We start from the raw sequence: 20,220 nt of genomic DNA on the forward strand, positions 1-20,220 counted from the left end.
GTGTGTGTGTGTGTGTGTGTGTGTGTGTGTGTGTGTGTGTGTGTGTGTGTGTGTGCACGCACGTGCAAACACATTTCTGGACCGCATAGAAGAGCTTATTGCCTTTCTCTCATCTGTTTTCTTTATCGTTCTTCCTTTCTGGTGAATTTTGAACTTTGCTGTAATAATTGTGGGAGAAGTGGGCTGCTCCAGGACCTTTTCTTTACCATAAGTTGCATTCTATGAGATCTCAAGGATACAATATGTAAGTGGCCCTAACCTTCTCTGAGATTGTCTTTAAAAGCTAAAATAAGTTCTTAGCTCAGACTTGGGTCTACTCCTTGCAATGTACCAACCTTCCTGCTCCCTCCCCCCAACATGTGAGGTGACTATGCCACAAAATGTGAGTGATAGAGTGCCCCATTACATTAACCACCTGCCTCCTCCCCCAAATGCATACTTGCCCTGTATCAGGGAGAAGATATTTCATTTCATTTGCTTTTTTTTCCCTTTTTCTAAAATTATTCATATGGTGGCCATATGAAGACTCAGTTGCTTTAAGACCACAGCCTTCATCTGTTCCCTGAGGAAGACCTTTCAGTTCCCCATGGCAGAGTAAACATGAATAAATCCTGGAATTAGATGGAAATGAGATGTGGTATTGAGCCCTTTCTGATATGAGTAGCATTGGCCAAGCAGAGGCGGGAAAGGCCATAGGGCTTTTAGGAACAGGGCCCAGCCAACCAACCCTGGAATCCCATTCACAGTGTGTTAAGGAGCATACAGTGCATATTTGGCTAAATTTGGTTGTTTGGTTGTTGGGTTTTTTGTTTTTTTTTTTTTGTCCTGACACAAATACCAGAGTAGAACCTAAAATGATTCACTACCTTCTAGCATCTCTGAAGCAAGTGCTTTTATTTTTAACTCCAATTCTAGTGTGGGCCTTTAACATGTGAAACTTCTTTCCTTCCTATCACTTTAGGAGCCCTGCAGCGGATCAGAGTTTGCAACTGCAATTGCTGTCTAGATGATAGTCATAAATGGTATTAGTTGTAATTGTAGCCAATGTCACTGTGCAGTTGTTAAAACAGTACACTCAGCCTTAGGTCTTATACCAACTATTCCAGCCTTCAAAGGCCTTTATGATTATTGCTAGAGCACTTTTTTTTTTTTCAGAAGGGCTGTTGTGCTGCGTTCATCTACCCTCCACTTGAAAAGACATCCACAGAGGAACAACTCATTGCCTCCCAAGATAGGTGAAACAGAAAACATTTGCCAAACCCTTTTTATGTGCCTGCTAGTTTGTCTCATAGGTGCTAGATGCTACAGTATATAAAGTACTTAATAAAAACCCTGAGTGAATGGTATCAGCAACATTTCCTGAATCCACACTGATCAAGTTTGGAGATTCACTCAAGGGAGTTAAGAGTTAAGTTATCTCAAGCTACTATTCTCCTGTCCTGCACTTGTGAGGTTGATTATTTCAATTTAATTTTCTTTTAATTCATTTAAGTAGTTTCTAATACCCTTAAATATTACTGTCTAACCTACTTTCTCCATTCTTTTTCACAAGAATAATATGCCAAATTTTGTCAAATGCTTTGCTAAAATATAGGTAAGTAGAAATAAAAGGAAGTTTAAATAATTAAAGGATAGTTATTGTTCATGGTTATGTCATGTCAATACAATAAAAAGCTCTTGCCCAATCAAGCTACTAAATGGTTACTTTAAAGAACTAGCACAATAATAACAAATTTAATTTGGATGAATGAAAGGTATAGTATCTCAATGGATTTTTTTTAAGTGATGAAGGAAACCTAGTATTTACTGATCTTAAATAATTTCATAAGACAATATTTATCAGAATGATTTGCTTCGGTTAACAAAAAGTAGATCAGGGCAGCTAGTTCAAATCCAGCCTCTGACGCATAACACTTACTAGCTGTGTGACCCTGGGCAAGTCACTTAACCCCATTGCTTAGCCAAAAAAAAAAAAAAAAGTAGATCATTGAAATAGACTACATAAACATGACAGAGAAATTGACAAAGAAGCCCAATATTGGATGAATCCAGGAATGCAAATTACTGGGAGAAAAACTGTTAATAAGAATGAGTGGAAGAGCTGAAAGCAGTCTGCCAGCAAACAAGTTTAAGTCAGTTTCTTGGAAGTAAAAAAAAAAAATTACATCACAAAAAAATTGTAAAAGAATGTGAAGAAGGTTCCTTTTAGATTTCATGGCTAAATGAAGCGGAAATCAGAAAAAAATGAGACAATTTTGATTACATAAAATTCAAGAGCTTTTGCTCAAACAAAAACAATGCATCTAGAACAAAAAGAGAAACTGTTTAGGGGAGAGGAGAGGAAAGGAACAATATTTGCCTCAGATATCTCTGATAATATCTGATGGCCAAGATTTTTAGGCAGTTAGCACACTTGTGTAAGACCAAGAGCCGTTCAATAGAGCATAAGTTGGTTGAAAGATATTAATCATCTTTGAATCATCTTTGAAAGAAATACATACTATCTGCAAACATGGAAGAATCCTGTAAATTATGTATACTTAGAGAAATATAGATTAAAACAACTCTGAGGTTTCATTTCAAACCCAGAACATTGAAAAAGATGATAAAAGACCCAACTAGTTAATAGTAAGGGGATTGCAGGAAGACTTGGTGCACGATGGCACACACATATCAACTAGAAACAAAGTGGCAGCCCACAAACTTGAAAAAGTATGAACAAATTTTGGTATATTGATATGATGGAATACTATCATGTCTTTTTTTTAGGCAGTTTGGGGTTAAGTGACTTGCCTAAGGTCACACAGCTAGTAAGGGTCAAATGTTTGATCAGAGGCCGCATTTGAATTCAGGTCCTCCTGACTTCAGGGCCAGTGCTCTATCCATTGCGCCATCTGGCTGTCCCCAGAATACTATCATGTCTTAAGAAATTACAAATATGTCTTCAGAAAAACATGAAAAGACTTGTATTACTTTATGCCTAGCAGAGAAAATGATCTAGCAGAATCATGTGTAGTATTATAAACAAAAACATTAGAAGGCAGCTAAATTCTGATCAATTGCAATCAGTAATCTTTGTCCTAGAAAATTAATGATGAAACTCATTTCCATCCTGTTGAGAGAGATGAGAGTATTATGGATACAGAATGTCACATATGCTGTCAAAAATGGTTGTTTTGTTGGTTACTTATCTAGAGTTGCTTTTCTTTGCTAGAAAGGAAGATTCATTGGTGGTGGTGGTGGTGGTGGTGGGAATACATTAGGAAATATTTGGCACAAAAATGATAGATATACTCCAATACTTTAAAAATAAAATCTTGGTGAACTAAGCTGTAACATTGCCCTAATTTAATAGTTTATTATTAACCCTATCAAGAAAAGAAAATTGGATAATCTGGCAGGGCCTCATTTTGATGAAACCATGCCAGCTTTTTGTAATGATTCATTCCATTTCTTGATGTTCATTAACCATCCATTTAACAAGACATCCTTGAATTTTGCCAAAATTTAAGGAAATGCTCACTAGACTATGGCCTGCAAACTCCAGTCTCTTCCATTTTTTGAAAACTGGGACAAAATTGCTCTTTTCTAATCTTGTCATACCTCTCCTGCTTGTCAAAACCTTAAAAGTCACCTACCATTGCTCAAGAATCACATCTGTCAGTTTTCGAGTACTCTGCCATCTAATTCATTTGGATTTTTCTTATCAAAGGCAAGTGTGTGCTCTTATTATCTTCTTATTTATTTTGGTTATCAACTTTCTGTTAGTCATTTTTGTTCTTTTTTTTAATAGTCCAAAGAGCATTATCCTTGGCAGAAAAAAAAAAAAACAGAAGTAACAGAAGAGTTGAGCAACCGTGTCTTCTTTGCCATCATTGTCCCATTTCTCCCAAGCATCAATCCTATCTTTTCTTTGATCCTCCTTCTTTATCCACTATAGCTTTTTTCCAAAAAAAAAAAATCCTTTTTCTTATCCATAGTTTTCTTCTTCAGCCTTGGTTCTATCCATTATGCCACTTAATTGCTTAGAGATACATAGGCAGTTTTTGTCCTCCTTTCCCTTTTTGGTTTAAAATCCTTTTGATTAGATTTGCGAGGCTCCAAGAGAACACATTTTCATTGACTCTTATGAGGTGCACTCCAGCCCTGAATAAGAGCTTGTCATTCTAACATTATAAGTTGTGGGACAGAGAAACAAGTCCTGTTCTCAAACACCATCCTAACCAGCTATTCACGTATATCAGATACAACTTTCTTTTCAAAATCCTTTTGATCAGCTACAGTGATGAAAGTACCACCTGTGCTCTTAAAATCTTTAGTTCCTTTCCCCAAATTTCTTAATCCTTAGCAATACTTTTTATATTTCTTGTTACAGTATGGTGGCCATGTGAATTATCAGAAGTGGATAGAAATCATCTGCTTGGACAAGTCTTGGGAAGTTTTATGTCATGTCTTAGATTCATGCCTTTAGAAAAGAGCAGACTGCTATATTCTTCAAGTCAGTAAACAGATACCCTACTCTGTCCTCCCCTTAAAAAGATTTAGTAACCACAACCAATCATCTCTTTCTCTTACCATACTGGATGACTTCTCACTCTACAGCATATGGAGCCACTATCACTCTTCAGAGAACAGATCACTGTTTCTTCCTCAGCCACATATTTACTACTTAGCTCTAAGTATCCAGGGTTCCTTCTTCCCTTTCTCCTCTGTCACATTCTATTACCCTCCCAACTCCTGACATAAGTCAAGATTCCCTTCTGCTTCTCAGATAAGTTTTCTGCTTTGTTTTAACATTGAAACCCTTCCTATAGAATACTTCGTTATCCATGATAACTGAGAGATTGGAGAAGTAGACTTTGAGTCAGTTTTTATTCCCTTTTAAGAGAAAGACAGGCCTGAACTTTGCGCATGGAAGAGAATCATGCGGCCATCACAGAATTTATAACACTGTATACTTGGTGCAATTATAAAAATCTCCTGGCTCTCCATACTTCGGGAAACAAGAACCTCAGCCCTTTGTCATTCTTACTAGTAGGTTTACACACACACACACGCACACACACACACACACACACACACTTTATAATTGCCTAGGGACAAGGAAGGGAGTGGGTCTCGACCATCTCCTCATCACCTTAGCTATTCGATAATCATACTTAGCATCTATTTCTTTATTTTTACCAACTTGCCTCTCCTAAATTTTCTTGCCATATTTCCCTAATTTTGCTCTTCTATTCCTGCCCATCTTTTCCCCCCTCCTCCTTTTCCCTCTCCTCAGATTCTTCTTTTTAGGTCCATTTCCACATTCTTCTTGATGCCTCCTGTTCCTTCTAACAACAACAATAATAGTAACAGCATTTATATAATGCTATAAAGTCTGCAAAGTGCTTCACAAATATCACCTCATTTTATCCTCACAACAACCCTGAAAGGTAAGTACTATGATTTTCATCCTCATTTTACAGATGAGGAAACTGAAGCAGACAGAGGTTAAGTGACTTGCAACCAGAGTCAGTGTCTGAGGGTAGATTTGAACTCAAGTCTTCCTGACTCCTCTTTTTCTTTAGCATGAATTTTTTTCATAGGATCATAGAGTTAGAGTTGGAAAAAACTTTAGAGGCCATCTTGGCCAAACCCCTCATTTTACTGATGAAAAACTGACTTACAGTTAAATAATTTGTCCATGGTTGCCCAAATTGAATGACTTGCCCATGTAAACAGAGCCAGGATTTGAATGCAGGTTTTCTAACCCCAAATCCAGCACTCTTTCCATGGCACCATGCTTTTATTTTAGCTTGATTCATTTTCCTCTTTCTCTTTGAATTCTCTAAAAATTTTCATCCTCAAATCAATCTTCAGCCTTCTTTAAAATTCCAAAACCTTTCGAATGTCCTTGAAAGACCTTGTCCTCTACTTCCCTTTTGGCTTACAAGAGCCATTTTGAGGCCTAGATCTGTCCCTCCCTCACTTTGTTTGAATTCTAGTCTCATGGGTTAATTGTTGGAATTAATGAAATACTTTCCAAGGCCCATTCCAGCTCTAAAATTCTACAGTTCCTAATACTCCTCAAGTGTGAAATAGGAAAAGGCAAGTCATGCTCTAGCTAGGTACTAACATTCCTTTGAACTAGAATAGTACTAATTGTGTCTATGCCTTTTTTAGGACTTCACAAAGTCTGTTTTATAGGGTGAGTTATCTTTTCCTATGTATGTGTCCTGTCTCTCCCCTTCAATCTTAGGCCCTTAACCTTTTTGTGTGTATCATGAACCCCTCCTTGGCGGTCTGATAAAATCTTTGGAGCCCTTTACGTAATGATGTTTCTAAATCCACAGAGTAAAATACATAAGATTATAAAAGAAACCAGAGGAAAGTGAAAATAAAGATGGAGTTTTTCCCTTTCATGTTCATGGGCCCCTTGAAATTTATCCATGGGTCCCTTGGGTGTCTGTGGGCCCCAAATTAAAAACCCCTGACCTAAAGATATATAAAAACTGATTTAAATTTATAAGAATAAGAATCATTCACCAATTATCAAATAGTTAAAGAATAGACAGTTTTCTAAGATAGAAATCTAAACTATAGCAATATGAAAAAAAAACTTCAAATCACTAAAAATTAAAGAAATGCAAATAAAAGCAACTCAAGTGTCACCTCAGATCCATCTGACTAGAAGCTGACAAAATAGGAAAATTACAAATCTTCAAGGGGGTGTGGGAGAATGGACACATTGTTATACTATTGTTGGAGCTGTGAATGGGTAAAACCATTCTGGAAAGCAATTAAGAATTATTCCCCAAGAGTTACTAAACTGTTCATACCCTTTGACCCAGCAACCCCATTATTAGACAGATAGCCCAAAGAGATCAAAAGAAAAGGAAAGGAACTTTTAGTGTGTACAAAAATATTTATAGCAGCTCTTTTTGTAGTGGAAAAGAACTGGACACTAAGGGTATGGTCATTAATTAGGGAATGGTTGAACAAATTGTGGTATAGGAATGTAATGAAATACTATTGTAAGAAATTTTTAAATGGATGGTTTCAGAGAAACCTGGGAAGACTTGGATGAACTGATACTGAGTGAATTGAGCAGAATCAGGAGAATAATTTATAATGTAACATCATCATTGTAAAAAATTTTTTTGAAAGACTTAAAAACTGCAATCAATCCAATGACCAACTAGTACTAGAGAACTAATGATGAAGCAAGCTACCCACCTCCTGACAAAGAGGCATGGGCCTGATGTGCAGAATAAGACATGAATTTTTGGACATGGCCATTGTGGAAATTCATTTTTGCTAGATTATGCTTATTTGTTGCAAAGGTTTTATTTTTCTTCTATTTTCTTTTCTTCGTAGTGAGGGAAATGTGAAAGGAAAAATACTTGACAGCTGAAAATTTTAATTAAAAAAAAAAGAACCTCTTATTTAGATGGATAGTTAAGTACTTTGATAGTACAGACTGTACTTCTTTCTAAGGAAGAAATCCAAACATTTCCTCAACAATGCCTATCAAAATGCTTTGCATATAATGAATGCTCAATACATGCTTGATTGATTGATTTCCAGAGGCAAAATCTTAGGAGGTAGAATAACCCTCAAAAGTAAGAGAGAAACCCCCTGATTTTCCCCCAAGGTCATGAATGCCCCTCTATTCTTAGCTCCTCACCTGGGACAGAGGCAAAAAATATTTTGTCCTCTCCTGGGCTGAGGCTACTTGTAGCCATTTCCCAGGAGAACTGAACTGAATGGGTATAATGCAGTTGTCCTATACAGATTATGTTTTCTCTTCTCTCCCCATGTTTCTTGTGCTCTCAAAGCAAGCATCAAACACACAACTTCCTTACTTTCTCACTTGAGACTGCAGGATGCATGCAAGGGGGAGGTTGGCAGCAGTCCCATGGTGTTTGGAAGATTCAGTGCTCTTCGCAGCCAACATGCTGAGAGTTGGGGGTTGGAGGGGATGAAACAGAGAGACACAGAGAGGAGAGGCGGGGAGCCAGAGATAAAAACCAGACACCTTCTGGAAGAGATTCTTGAAAGTGTTGCAGACCCAAGATGGGAGCCACATGACCTGGCTGTGTCTATAAACATTTCTTGGCAGAGAAAGGCCCCAGTTCATGCCTAGCTAAACTCTAACCTAGAGTTTTCCTCTTCTTTCATCATCTACAGGCCTGATATGAAGATATCCCAGAGGTAAAGCTAACAGTCTTGTAAATAATTAAGTGGTCACCAGCACAGGTAGGCCTAGGCATTTGCCTAAGACCATAATGCTGAAAGCAGCGAACTCATAAGAAAAGGAACTTACATTGTCTTTCAGAGCAATCTGTGTACCTTGTTATAACATGAATTAATATAGGATTTTAAAAATTGATGTGAATACCACTATCATTTATTGTAAAGATTACTCATTGGACACATTATAGATTAACATGTATTGTGGGGGTGGGCAGTGTTCCATGGTGGACAGACAGCTGGTCTTGAATTCAGGAGGAAATGGATTCCAGTCCTACCTGTGACATATACTGGCTTAAACTCCTAGTTCTCTAAGCTACTTGTTAACATTGTTAGTCTCAGAGAAGATGCTATCTGGCATAGGTAGAGGATGGCTCCTTATCTGTAGTTCTCATAATAATAATATAATATAATATAATATAATATAATATAATATAATCATAGGTCTGGTCCAAAAAGAAAAGTGTGTGTGTGTGTGTGTGTGTGTGTGTGTGTACACACACATAAATACACACACACACATACACAGTGCATGTGTTACTTTTATCCATTCCCCATAATACCTAGGACAGGGTTTTGTGTGCTCTTTGTTAATACCTGTTTAATTGATGAATTGACTGAGGAGGGGTGGCAGCTAGAGAGCTATTCTTAGAATCATAAAGACTTAAATTCAAATCTTGCCTCTAATATATGCATTATGGCCATGAGCAAGTCACTTAATCTTTTGATGCTCCAGGCCCTACCCTTTAAGATTATTAGTTATAGTTATTATTAGTTATAGAAGAGTTGCCCATTTGAATTAGTGGAGGGAGTTTCCACACTAGGACTTCTACATACTAATAGAATCATAGGTTTGGGCAAAAAAAAATGATTAATTGAAATTAGTTTCAGCCAAATAAGCAACTGTCATGGTGGGATAGAGGGTGGTCCAGGCAGTATTGCATTGTTCTGGGAATGTTATTGACATTAGTGAGTATGGGACAGGTATTTATGAAAATCAGTTTTCATTTTTTAAACCACTGGTGTCAAACTCAAATATAAAGGAGTGGAGATAGATATTCTGTACATGAGGATACCTGCAGGCTGCATATTGACTTACATTAAAAATGTAATGTTAGCTTTGTTATTTTGGTAACTATTTCCCAGTTAGACCTTAATATGGTGCACTCAGTAGTGTTGCAAACAGCATTTTTGACATCTCTATTTTCAACTCTTGTGTTTACAGAATCACAGATTTTTAGAGTTGGAAGGGACCTTATCAATCATTCCCTCCATCCCATATGTAAAAGAAATCCCATTCTAAATTACCCAACAAGGAAGGACTCCCCAATCTAACATACCCAACAATTACATTCAAGTATCTACTCAAACATCTCCAACGAGGGGAAGCCTGCCACCTCCTGCAGCAGGCTGTCCTTAATTGTTGGGAAAGTCTTCCCCAACATCAAGCCCAAACTGACCTCTTGGCAACTTCCTCTCATTGCTTCTGGTTGTTCCATCTGAGACCAAACAGAGCCAGTCTAATCCTGCCTTCACAAGTACTTCAAGACGTATCTTCCACCAGTCTTCATAACATGGGTCCAAGGCCCTTCGCCATCTTCTTTGCCTATATCTGGGAACTCTCCAGTTCAACAATGTTGCTTTTAAAGTATTGGCACCCAGAACTGATCATGCTTTTCCAGATGTGGTCCAATCAGGGCAGAGGAACTACCATTTCCCTATATTTTAGAAGCTATATCTCTCTTAATGCAACCCAAGATCTCATTAGCTCTAGGTTGAAGTCTAGCTGTGGCAAGGACTGGGGTCATAGTTATTTGTGGTTATTGTAATTTACATGTATAATAGGGTTCTTGGAAATGGGAAGCCACCAGTTTAATCTTCTTAATCATCACTTTCATCATGATGAGCAATGATGGTAGACTTCTTCATGGCCTACAGGATAATATCAATTTTATTCTTGCTAAACATTCAAGACCCTTCAAAATCAGAACTTAAAGTATCTTTCCAACCTTATGTCCAAATATTTTACTATCATCATTAGCAAAAGAACTCACATTTTACAGTGCCTTTGTAAGGTTGATAGTGTGTTATTACCACCACCATTTTCTAAATGAAGAAACAAGAACTTTCTGCTTTAGCTAAGGAGGTCTTGTAAGTGTTGCCTGAACTGCCTTCCATCAGCATTCAAGGCTCAGCCCAAGTCCATGATGACTACTCCAGCCCACAGAAATAGTTCCATCTTTTGAATGAATGTAATATCTATTGTTGGTTGCATTTAAGGAATTATAGGAGCTAGAACTAGAAGGAATCTTAGTGAATCTGAGCCAATTCCATCATTCTATAGATGAGAAAACAAGGCCCAGAGATGCTGAGTGATTTCTTCCTGTTCATGCAGGTAACAAAGTTCACATACTAACTCAAAACTTCAGACTGCAAATCCGATGGTCTTTCTACTATCCCAAGCTATCTCCATCATTTGACACTGATGATATAATTCAAATCCAGTCACAGTAGCTATGTTTTCCTGGGTAAGCCACTTAACCCTGTTTGCCTCAATTTCCTCATCTACAAAATGAGCTAGAGAAGGTAATGACAAAGCATTCCAGTATTTTGTCCAAGAGAACCCCAAATGGGGTCATGAAGAATCAGACACAACTGAAATTACTGAACAACAACAACAACAATAATATACTACCTTATGTTGCCATTTATCTTTTCATATTTGTGTCTTATTTCTCTCACTGGGTTGCAAGTTCTTTGGGTATGATGACTTTATCATTCTTATAGGGCCTAGCTTAGACTAGGCACATAGGAGGTATTCAATAATTACTTGTTAATTTTTTATTATTAATGGTTGATATGGAATCCATGGCTATACAAGATTCCCTTTATGTGGACCTTTCCTTAATTGTTCTTTGTATTCTGTATTTATTTTTTCTCATTAGGCGTTTGAACAAGAATAAACTACAAGTGCTTCCAGAATTGCTTTTCCAGAACACCCTGAAGTTAACCAGATTGTAAGTAGAGCTTGATTCCTAATATACAGGTTGTGCTTTTATTTACTATGGCTGGTGTGGAGCTGGTGTGGATAATGCATTTGCCATCATGTTGGTAGTCTCTTGTGCCATATGATATTTGGCGGTGGATCTGTTGAATAGAAAAGTCAGACCAATGTTTAGTGAGGTGTTGCCAGTTGAAGGAAATGGAACTAGAGAGAAAAGAAAGAAGCCATCACTCTTTGCTTCTCCTTGCTTCCCTCAGAGCTTAAAAGTTTCAAGAAGCCAGTGGTGATAATTTGTTTCTGATGGTGGGATGCGCCTTGCTAAAGGGGAAGGGGGTTTCTAGAAGGGCCCAGATGCCTGGAGAGAAATGTCTCATGTGTATAGGATTTGCTTTCAGTTTGTTAACAAAAAAAGTGCTGGTTATGGAGAGCTCTTGCTTTGAACACAACATTCTGAATAGAGCCTGGATTCACATACAGTCATTCTAGTGAGAACTGTGCCTGCCATTTGCAGAATAAATGGGGCATAGACTATGCTTTCTGGATCTCCTAGCCACAGAATACTCCATTGAGAGGATGTTTCTGTAAGAAAGGGTGAGCCAGCTAGTCATTTTTTCCCCACCAGAAATGATCAGTTACAGTGACATCTGGACACATTCATTTAATATGAATTATTTTGAACAGGGAGACTGGTTGGAATTGGAGACGAAATATGGTTTTTGAGGTGGTGGGACTGAGCAAATACATGATGGGTGCTCAGCCAATGCTTATTGATGGTGGCCAGTGGATTCAGTGATTCTGGTGTGGATTTTCCTAGGACTTCTTTTGCTAATCACAAGACAGAACTGGATAGAGCAGGACTTGGCCATTTTGGGAACTTTTCAGCAGGAGCTGCATGCAGATACATTTTATTCTGGAGTAGTCGTTTTTTTTTTTATTAGTGGTATAACAAATGGCCTGACTGCTGTAGAAGCCTTGCTGGTGAAACTGTACAGTTACCATAGGGAGGCTGAAAAGCTGTGATGTCCATATATATTTCCAATTGTGTTTAATATTTACTTGTGCGATAAAATTATGCATGAAGGAATGGACATAAATTCCTCTTCCTTGGGAAACATAAAATACATGACAACATCTTATATTCATTTAGGAGCCAAATCAAAGCTAGGAAGAATACACATATACATTATTACATACACATGCACATACACAAACACACAATTTAAGAGTTTCGCTGTCGGTGCACCAACATGAAAGGACTGGATGGGGACCTGAATTGGACAGAGGCCTTCTTCTTCACAAGTGAGAGACGCCTGCATGTTGTCAGGCACTCCTGCAGTGTTTTCTGCACCAAGGTGCTCTGTTATCTCTGTCAACACCTTCTTACTGGATATGGGACATCCTCATGGTCTTCTACTCAGGAACTACTACACAGCTGGTTTGACATGAGGGTGAATGCACACCCCCCACCCCCATGCTTTTTGAACACACATGTGAGTCCACCTTGCTAGAGTTTCTAACTCAGCTGGAAAAGCTGAGTTAAGAGCAGAGCCAGGAAAACAGCGTAAGCTGACCCTGGTTTCCACCTCATCTCCCCAGTATATCCATTTCCTTAAATTATTTCCACACAAGAGCCTGGTTTCTCAGCTCAGGATTACATAGCACTTGTTTATCCTGCTTTTATACAATTAGGGCAGATTATATGCTATTTATTTTGTGATTTTGTTATTGGCTTTTCAGTAAATGGAATATGTCTGGTTTTTGCTACCCAGGTTGACTGAGTAGTTTATAGGATTACAGAGCTCTTAGGGGTCATTTAGCCCAACCCTCTCCTTTTGCAAATGAGGAAACCAAGACCAAAGGAGGTTAAATGAATTACCTATTGTCACACAGATGGTAAGTGACAGAAGTGGGATTTGAACCCAGTTCCTCCAGGGCTCATTGCACAGCATCATGCTGCTTCTGATTTGTGCGATGATAATCTGTGGTCAGATTTTCACATTTAAGAAATCCTCAAATGCATGTGTAAAATTGCTAACTCTTACATAAATGGTTCTCTTATCCAAGACCTTAAGTGGGCTCTCAGTTGGTCTTGCTGGTCATTCTGTGAGGCTTTCCTGATATGGCAGCAAGCCGAGAAGCTGTTGAGGTTCTATCATCAGATCCCTAAAGTACAGCCCCCCAGTCTTCCCCAAATCAATTCCTAGTTCCCTGGGTGGCATGAAGAGGACCAAGATTTCAGTCAGCACTGGGCCAAACTGCCACCAAGCATCTGCTGCGGGCCTTGTGGTGGGTACACATGCTGCAGAGGACATCATTCCTCTCCATGTGTCTGACCAAACCTGAATGTATCTGTCTTTGCAAATCCCCTGCTTCAGTCTTCAAAAAGAGTACAGCACCTCAGTGGACATAGCTCTAAACTTCAGTGAAGTCAAGATAATTAATATAATTAGCTGAATATGCCACAAAGTACAATCTACAGTGAATCCCCCAGGCCTTTACTCTTTTTTTTTCTAAAGAATTAAATTATGTCCATATCTGAAGAGTGACTGTGAGCTATGGTTATAGGGTAAGCATGGACAATCTCTGTAACACTGAATGGGATGTTTAGGTACAGTGGAACCTTGCCCTACCTAGTCATTCTTGGGCATGATTCAATGGGAAATGGCATCTCTCTTATTTTTGGACATGGCCAATGTATGAATTTGTTTTGCTTGACTATGCATATTGGTTACAAGGTATTTTTTTTTAAGTGGTAGATAGTGGGAGGGAAAGAAAATAAATGCTTGTTAGTTGAAAAATAAACTAATTGAAAATAGGAATGTGGGCTCTATTTGGACCTGTCAAGGCCTTCATTATCAGTGAACCCCCTCCCCCCCAACAACTCTAGCCTTCATTGATATCTCCCTTTTCTGAACTCTCTCAGCCTTTCCAGCCACATTTCACACTTTTCCCCCCTGACCTCTACACTCAGCTACTCTGGACTGCCCTCTACTCCTACCCTCCCACCATGCCTTGTGCTCACTTGCTTCTTGAGCCTTTATTCTCATGCCCTTTACCATCTTCCTCCCCACCTCCACCTCTGGGTCTGCACTTTAAAGCCATAACTCAGTCACCACGTCCATCATGAATGCTTCCCTGTCAGTCAGGATCTTTCCCATTCAGACTTCTCATTGTGTAACTCTCTGATGCACTTTTAATGTAAAATTGCACATTATTTTTTTCTTTACGTCTTATCTTCCCACTAGACTGGAAGCTCCAGAAAGAAGAAAGATAAAGTCTTATCTAAACTTTGTATCTCCCCCCTCCCCAGGCCTACCACAGTGCCCTTCAGATAGAAGTTACTTAATAAATCTTGTTAATAGATTGTTGACTTCAACTGAATTCCTGTTGCATATGAAACTTAGGACTTGATTATAACTTATTGTCTAGTTCGTTGGTTTTTTTTTAAACTGGAAGGGACCTTAGATGTGTGTGTGTGTGTGTTCATCGAATCATAGTTTTGGAACTAGAAGGGATCTTACAGGCCAGCTTGTCTAAACCCTTCACTTTACAGATGAAAGTGACCTATCCAGGGCCAAAGAACTAATTGGTGTTAGAGGTTAAATTTGGACCTGAGTCCTTCTGATTCCAAGTACAACATTCTGTCCACTATGCTTCTAGAAGATTATAAGGGTCTCAAGGGTAGAGCTGTGTCTTCTTCTGTATTCTGCACAATGCCTTACACAGTCAAGTCAACAAGTAGTAAGTGCTCGCTATGTGCCAGGCTCTCCACTAAGCACTGGGAATACAAATACAAGCAGAAAGACAGACAATCCCTGCCTTCAAGGGGCTTACCATCTAATAGAAGAAGACAACACATAAAAAGCTGAAATGGCAGGCATGTGGGGTGAGGGTGGAGGTGGAGGTACCCATTGCCAAGTCATGGTAGAGAAAGTTCTGTAGAGAGTCAGGAGTGTACCTTGGACAGGTATGAAAAAAAGGTTGATCTGGGACTTCTTAAAATAGAGGTTCTGAGAAGAACCACATGGTAGACAGGAGTAGAGAGTACTTCCTTTAATTTATATGTATGTGTGTGTGTGTGTGTGTGTGTGTGTATATATATATATATGTGTGTGTGTGTGTGTGTGTGTGTATTTATTTCATTGAATATTTCCCAATTACATGTAAAAGTTTTTTAAACATTCATTTTTTAAAATTTGGAGCTCCAAATTCTCTCCCTCCCAGTCCCTCCCACACCCCTAGAAAAGGCAAGCAATATATCAATTATACATGTGATATTACGCAAAACTTATTTCCATATTAGCCATATTACAAAAGAGAACATTCAACAACTCCCAAGAAAAATGAAGAAAGCAAAAGAGTATGCATCAGTCTTCACTCAGAACTCATCAGTTCTCTCTGGAGGTGGTTAGCATTTTTCACCATGGGCCCTTTAGAATTGTCTTGGATCATTGTCTTGATCAGATCAGAGTTAGCTAAGTTAGCACAGTCATTCATCCTTACAGTATTGCTCTTACTGTGTACAATGTTCTCCTGTTTCTACTCACTTCACTTTGCATCAGTTAATGTAAGCCTTCCCAGGTTTTTTTGAAAGCATGCTGTTTTTCATTTCTTATAGCACAATAGTATTCCACCACAATCATATACCACTTATACAACTTGTTCGGCCATTCCCTAATTGATGGGCATCCCTTCAAATTCCAATTCTTTGCTACCATAAAAGAGTACTTCCAATGTAAGAAACAGTACATTAGTAGAAGAAGCTTCTGGAATGAAGAGGTTTTTCTATGGCATGGTAGACAATGTCCATGGTAGACAATGCAAAGTCGGAAGTGCAGCCTGGAGAGGAATGAAGACAGTACTAAGTAGAGCCATAATTAGGTCAGGGCCCCTTGTCACCAAAATTTTGAGGATGAAAACAAAGTTAACACATGCACCCCTTCCATAGCATGGAAGTCTCAATAGCAACTAATTACTCCTCCTGCTAAACTGAATTTCTCTTAAATACCACTTGTTTTATTTTCATATCACAAATTGCAAAGGTGATTTGAGGCCACTTTTCCTACTGCTTGGTCCAGGCATGATTCATGATACTTGCCCCAGGGTCCAAAATTGCTCATGCTGACTCTTGTGTTAGGCACATAGTGATGGTTACCAAGTCCTTGATGTCCAATTGGCTCACACCTGTGTAGAGTGTATGCTGGACATTGTAGGCTGTTACAGGCTCATTTCAACAGCTGGTAAAGGATCTATTTCCCAAAAGCACCGGGACCAGGAGGAAAGAAGCACCTGCTACCCAGGCTTCATGGGGTAGAAGAAAGATCACTGGGACAGAGGTCAGGTGACCATCCACTTTGTGTTGAATTCTGCTCTATGGCAAATAGTTAAAGGGTAGCCAGTGGTGTCTAAGTGACCTGCTAGCTGCTAGCTGTCCTAGAGCTTTAACACAGACACCTTATCGAGTGCTCCCTTGATAACTATAGCCTGTTAGTCAGTCCATTGCTATAAGTTTAATTTTTTTAAGAGAGAAAAGGGGCTGGCCAGCTCACTGCACGGTGCCTTTTCAGCTAATTAGCCCCATCATCTTGAATTCATTTGGAAAAGATCTCTGGAATATGAGTCAGGGTCTTTCACAAGTCATTTCACTTCTTGAGGCATCACTGGTAAAATGATAGGCTTGGATGAGATGATTCTGCATGAATATATGAATGAATGGATGAATTAATGAATGAGAAAACATTTTTTGAGCATTTAGTATGTGCCAGGCACCATGCTAAGTTCTGAAGATACAGATACCAGCAAACAAGACAGTCCCAGGCCTCAAAGTGGCATCATGGACCTGAGGCAAAGTCAGATAAAGTAAGACTCACAAGTCAGGGCCCAGAGTCACAGAGGGTGGGGTCTTTGGTTCTACTCAGAGGTAGAGGCTGGAGTTTGGAAAACGTAGTGTGACTCTCTGGAAAGTTTGGGATAAGTCCCTTCAGGACATTCTCTTTCTGGCATCTGGGAACTCATATCTGGGCTCAAAACTGGAAACCCCAGGGAGACAAGTTTTTCATAGTTCTCTAGTATGTGCAGGTCTCTATAAATAGGTTGTTTCCAGCTCTAAAATGTTATAATTCTATCCTTTTTGCATGTAGTCTTGGTTCTTCCAATAAAAAAGAGAGTTTAAGGTATGGACAAGGACTTTTAGTTATTTGGGGATTAATTGGTTAATATCTCTGAAGATTCCTTAGACAGTGTTAGGTAAGGTGGAAACAGTGATTTAACAGCCCTCTAAAATTCAGTGAAGTAAAGAACATTAGAGAGAAAATGGCTTTGGTTGGTCTGTGTATGTGTTTTAATAGTCTGACTTCTTAGTAAGGAAGCCATATAGGCATCCAGTGTCCTAATAACCCAGCTGTCTTAGAGTTGGTTCCAAAGAGTCCATTAAATACTTAGTAATTGTTTAGCAATTGTAGATGAATAATCACTTATGCTAATGTCAGAATGTGAGAGTCCAATTATTCTTAAGTCCTTTCTGTGGTCTTTGACAGCCTTAAAAATGTCAATAGGGTAGGAAAAAAACACCTTTTCTTTGGGTCAACAGAATTTTGAGGAATTAAGAAGGTAGAATATAGGCAGCTGAAAGCAATGTTCAGAATAACCACCAGGTTTAGCTCGGGGGCCTCTGTAGCCTTTATCTTTGCAAACCATATTTCCCATTGAAAAATTTAAAGGCCATTACCCTCAAGTTCCAGGGAAGCTTCATATTAGTGTATGATTTGGCTTAGTTCTGAGAAGGAATGACCCTCTAGTATTCTAATCTTTTTTTTTTTTAAGTACTTAGAGTGTCCCTTTGCGGCCACCTTAGTCCTGTCTTTAAATTTCTGAACTAAATTTGAAGATAGTCGGACATGCAATAAATGTTTCCATAGAGCTTACAGTGCTGTAAGACAAATGTGAAAACTCAGCAGGGAAAACAATTGTATGTTGTAATTTTTCACAATCGTTGCTATCCTATGTGGGATGATGATGATATGGAATTAGCCTCCTGAAGTAGTTAGACTCTGTGGAAGAAATAGGGGCACCTGCAGTTGTGGTCTCGGAATTCTGGAAAGCATAGAAAGGTTTCATCTTGTCCAAAGGGTTTCAGCCTGTCCTGCTGTTGTCTGGTTGTGCCGGATCAGCAGCTGGCATGCTGGGAACTATCACAGGGCATATTTACTGCTTTGTATATGTTAGGTAATATTTACCAAAGTTAGAGTTTTTGTTGTTGTTGTTCACTTGTTTTCAGTCACGTCTGACTCTTTGTGACCCCATTTGGGGTTTTCTTGGCAAAGGTACTGGCGTGATTGGCCATTTTTTTCTCCAGCTCATTTTATAGATGAGGAAACTGAGGCTAAGAGGGTGAAGTGACTTGCCCAGGGTCACACAGCTAGTAAGGATCTGAGGCCAGATTTGAACTCAGCAAGACTCCAGACCCAGGCCCTCTATCCACTGCTCCCCGAGTTGCCCCCCGCTTTTTTTCAATTCCCTCAAATTATGCCTCCTTGTGTCTGTGGTGCCTAACTCTTCTCTCCCTATCCCCCATACTGATGCAGCAGATTCCTCTGTCAGGCAGCTCTTCTGTCTGCTATTGTGTTATGCTTTACCACCTACAAGTTTCATCATGTACTTGAAGGCTGATTTAACTTTAATCTTTGTGTGGATAGATAATGGGTTATGCTGGGCATAGTATCTATCTTGGTATTTATTCTTCAGATTCACTTGTACTATCACCATGGCACCTCAGCACCCTGGCACATATAATAGAACCAAAACAAAGTATTAAGGAAGGAAGGAGTGGAGAAAGCCGAAGGCTGCATTTCTAGCTCTGCGTACTTACTTCTGTGTGACTTTGGGCTAGTCATTTTCTAATCCTCATTTTTGTGGTTGTTCAGTCATTTTCAGTCACGCCCGACCCTTTGTAACCAGATTTGGGGTTTTCTTGGCAAAGGTACTGGAGTGGTTTGCCATGTCCTTCTCCAGATCATTTTACAGATGACGAAACTGAGCCAAACAGGGTGAAGTGACCTGTCCAGGGTCCCACAGCTATCTGAGGCCAGATTTGAACTTAGCAAGATGAATCTTCTTGACTCCAGGCCCAGTCCTCTATCCATTATGCCACCTAGCTGCCCAAATCCTCATTTTCCCCATATGTAAAAACAAGGGGGTTAAACTACATAATAAGGCCTTTGCTAGCTTAAGTCCTTATGAGTCCCTTTCTTCCAGTGGGACTCTACCCTACTAAGTATTTCTATCTAACTTTTTTTTTTAATTCATATACTGCTTTCTTGGTAAGTTGATTTAAGAGGCCAAAGCTCTCATACAGATATCAATACAGTTCAATTCAACAGGTATTTTTAAGCACCAATTATGTCCCAGTCACTGTGCTAGGCTCTGTCTAGTGCATCTCTTCTTTTCTCTGGGCATAGATTTCCATATCTAAAAAATAAACAGGTTGGACTAAATTATCTCCGCAGTCCCTTCAGCTCCTGCACCATAGGCTTACAGAGCTGGAGCTAAAAGGGACCCCAGAGATCCTCTAGTCCAATCTTCTCAATTTACAGATGAGGAAATAGGTCCTTAGGTCCTTAACTGAGGATGTTAAGTGTTTTGCTTAAGCTCACACAGATAGTGAGCACTAGAGCAGTATTTGAACCTGTGGTCCTTGACTCCAGAACTGGTGCTCTTTTTCCTATAACAATCTGCTTTCTTTCTCAATATGACTGTGAAGTCAGCTGAATGCACTCTACTTTGGGCATGGTGGGTTTTTTTGTTTTTGTTTTTGTTTTAATTCCTGAAGTGGAGCTTTGTGAGTAAATCCATTTTTCAATCAAACTTCTCCTGGATCTTTGAGACATCAAGGTTCAGGATTTGTATTTATCCCTGTCTCATATCCAGAACTGAGATCTGGAGTATTAAAGGTGGAAACATTTTCTTCCTTCCTTTTTTTTTTT

The 20,220-nt window shown here is 39.1% G+C and overlaps 1 protein-coding gene across 1 annotated transcript in view; it reads left to right on the top strand.

Annotated features, from left to right (window-relative positions):
* The window catches only part of SLIT3 (slit guidance ligand 3), a 722,516-nt gene that overhangs the window by 128,447 nt on the left and 573,849 nt on the right, over positions 1–20,220 (top strand). Inside the window, exon 4 of the mRNA XM_027841688.1 lies at positions 11,181–11,252. Within this exon, the coding sequence (XP_027697489.1) occupies positions 11,181–11,252 (72 nt within the window). The remainder of the gene's footprint in view (positions 1–11,180; positions 11,253–20,220) is intronic.

The sequence above is a fragment of the Vombatus ursinus genome, unplaced genomic scaffold (assembly GCF_900497805.2).
Source record: "Vombatus ursinus unplaced genomic scaffold, bare-nosed wombat genome assembly UNPS02014863.1, whole genome shotgun sequence".
NCBI lineage: Eukaryota > Metazoa > Chordata > Mammalia > Diprotodontia > Vombatidae > Vombatus > Vombatus ursinus.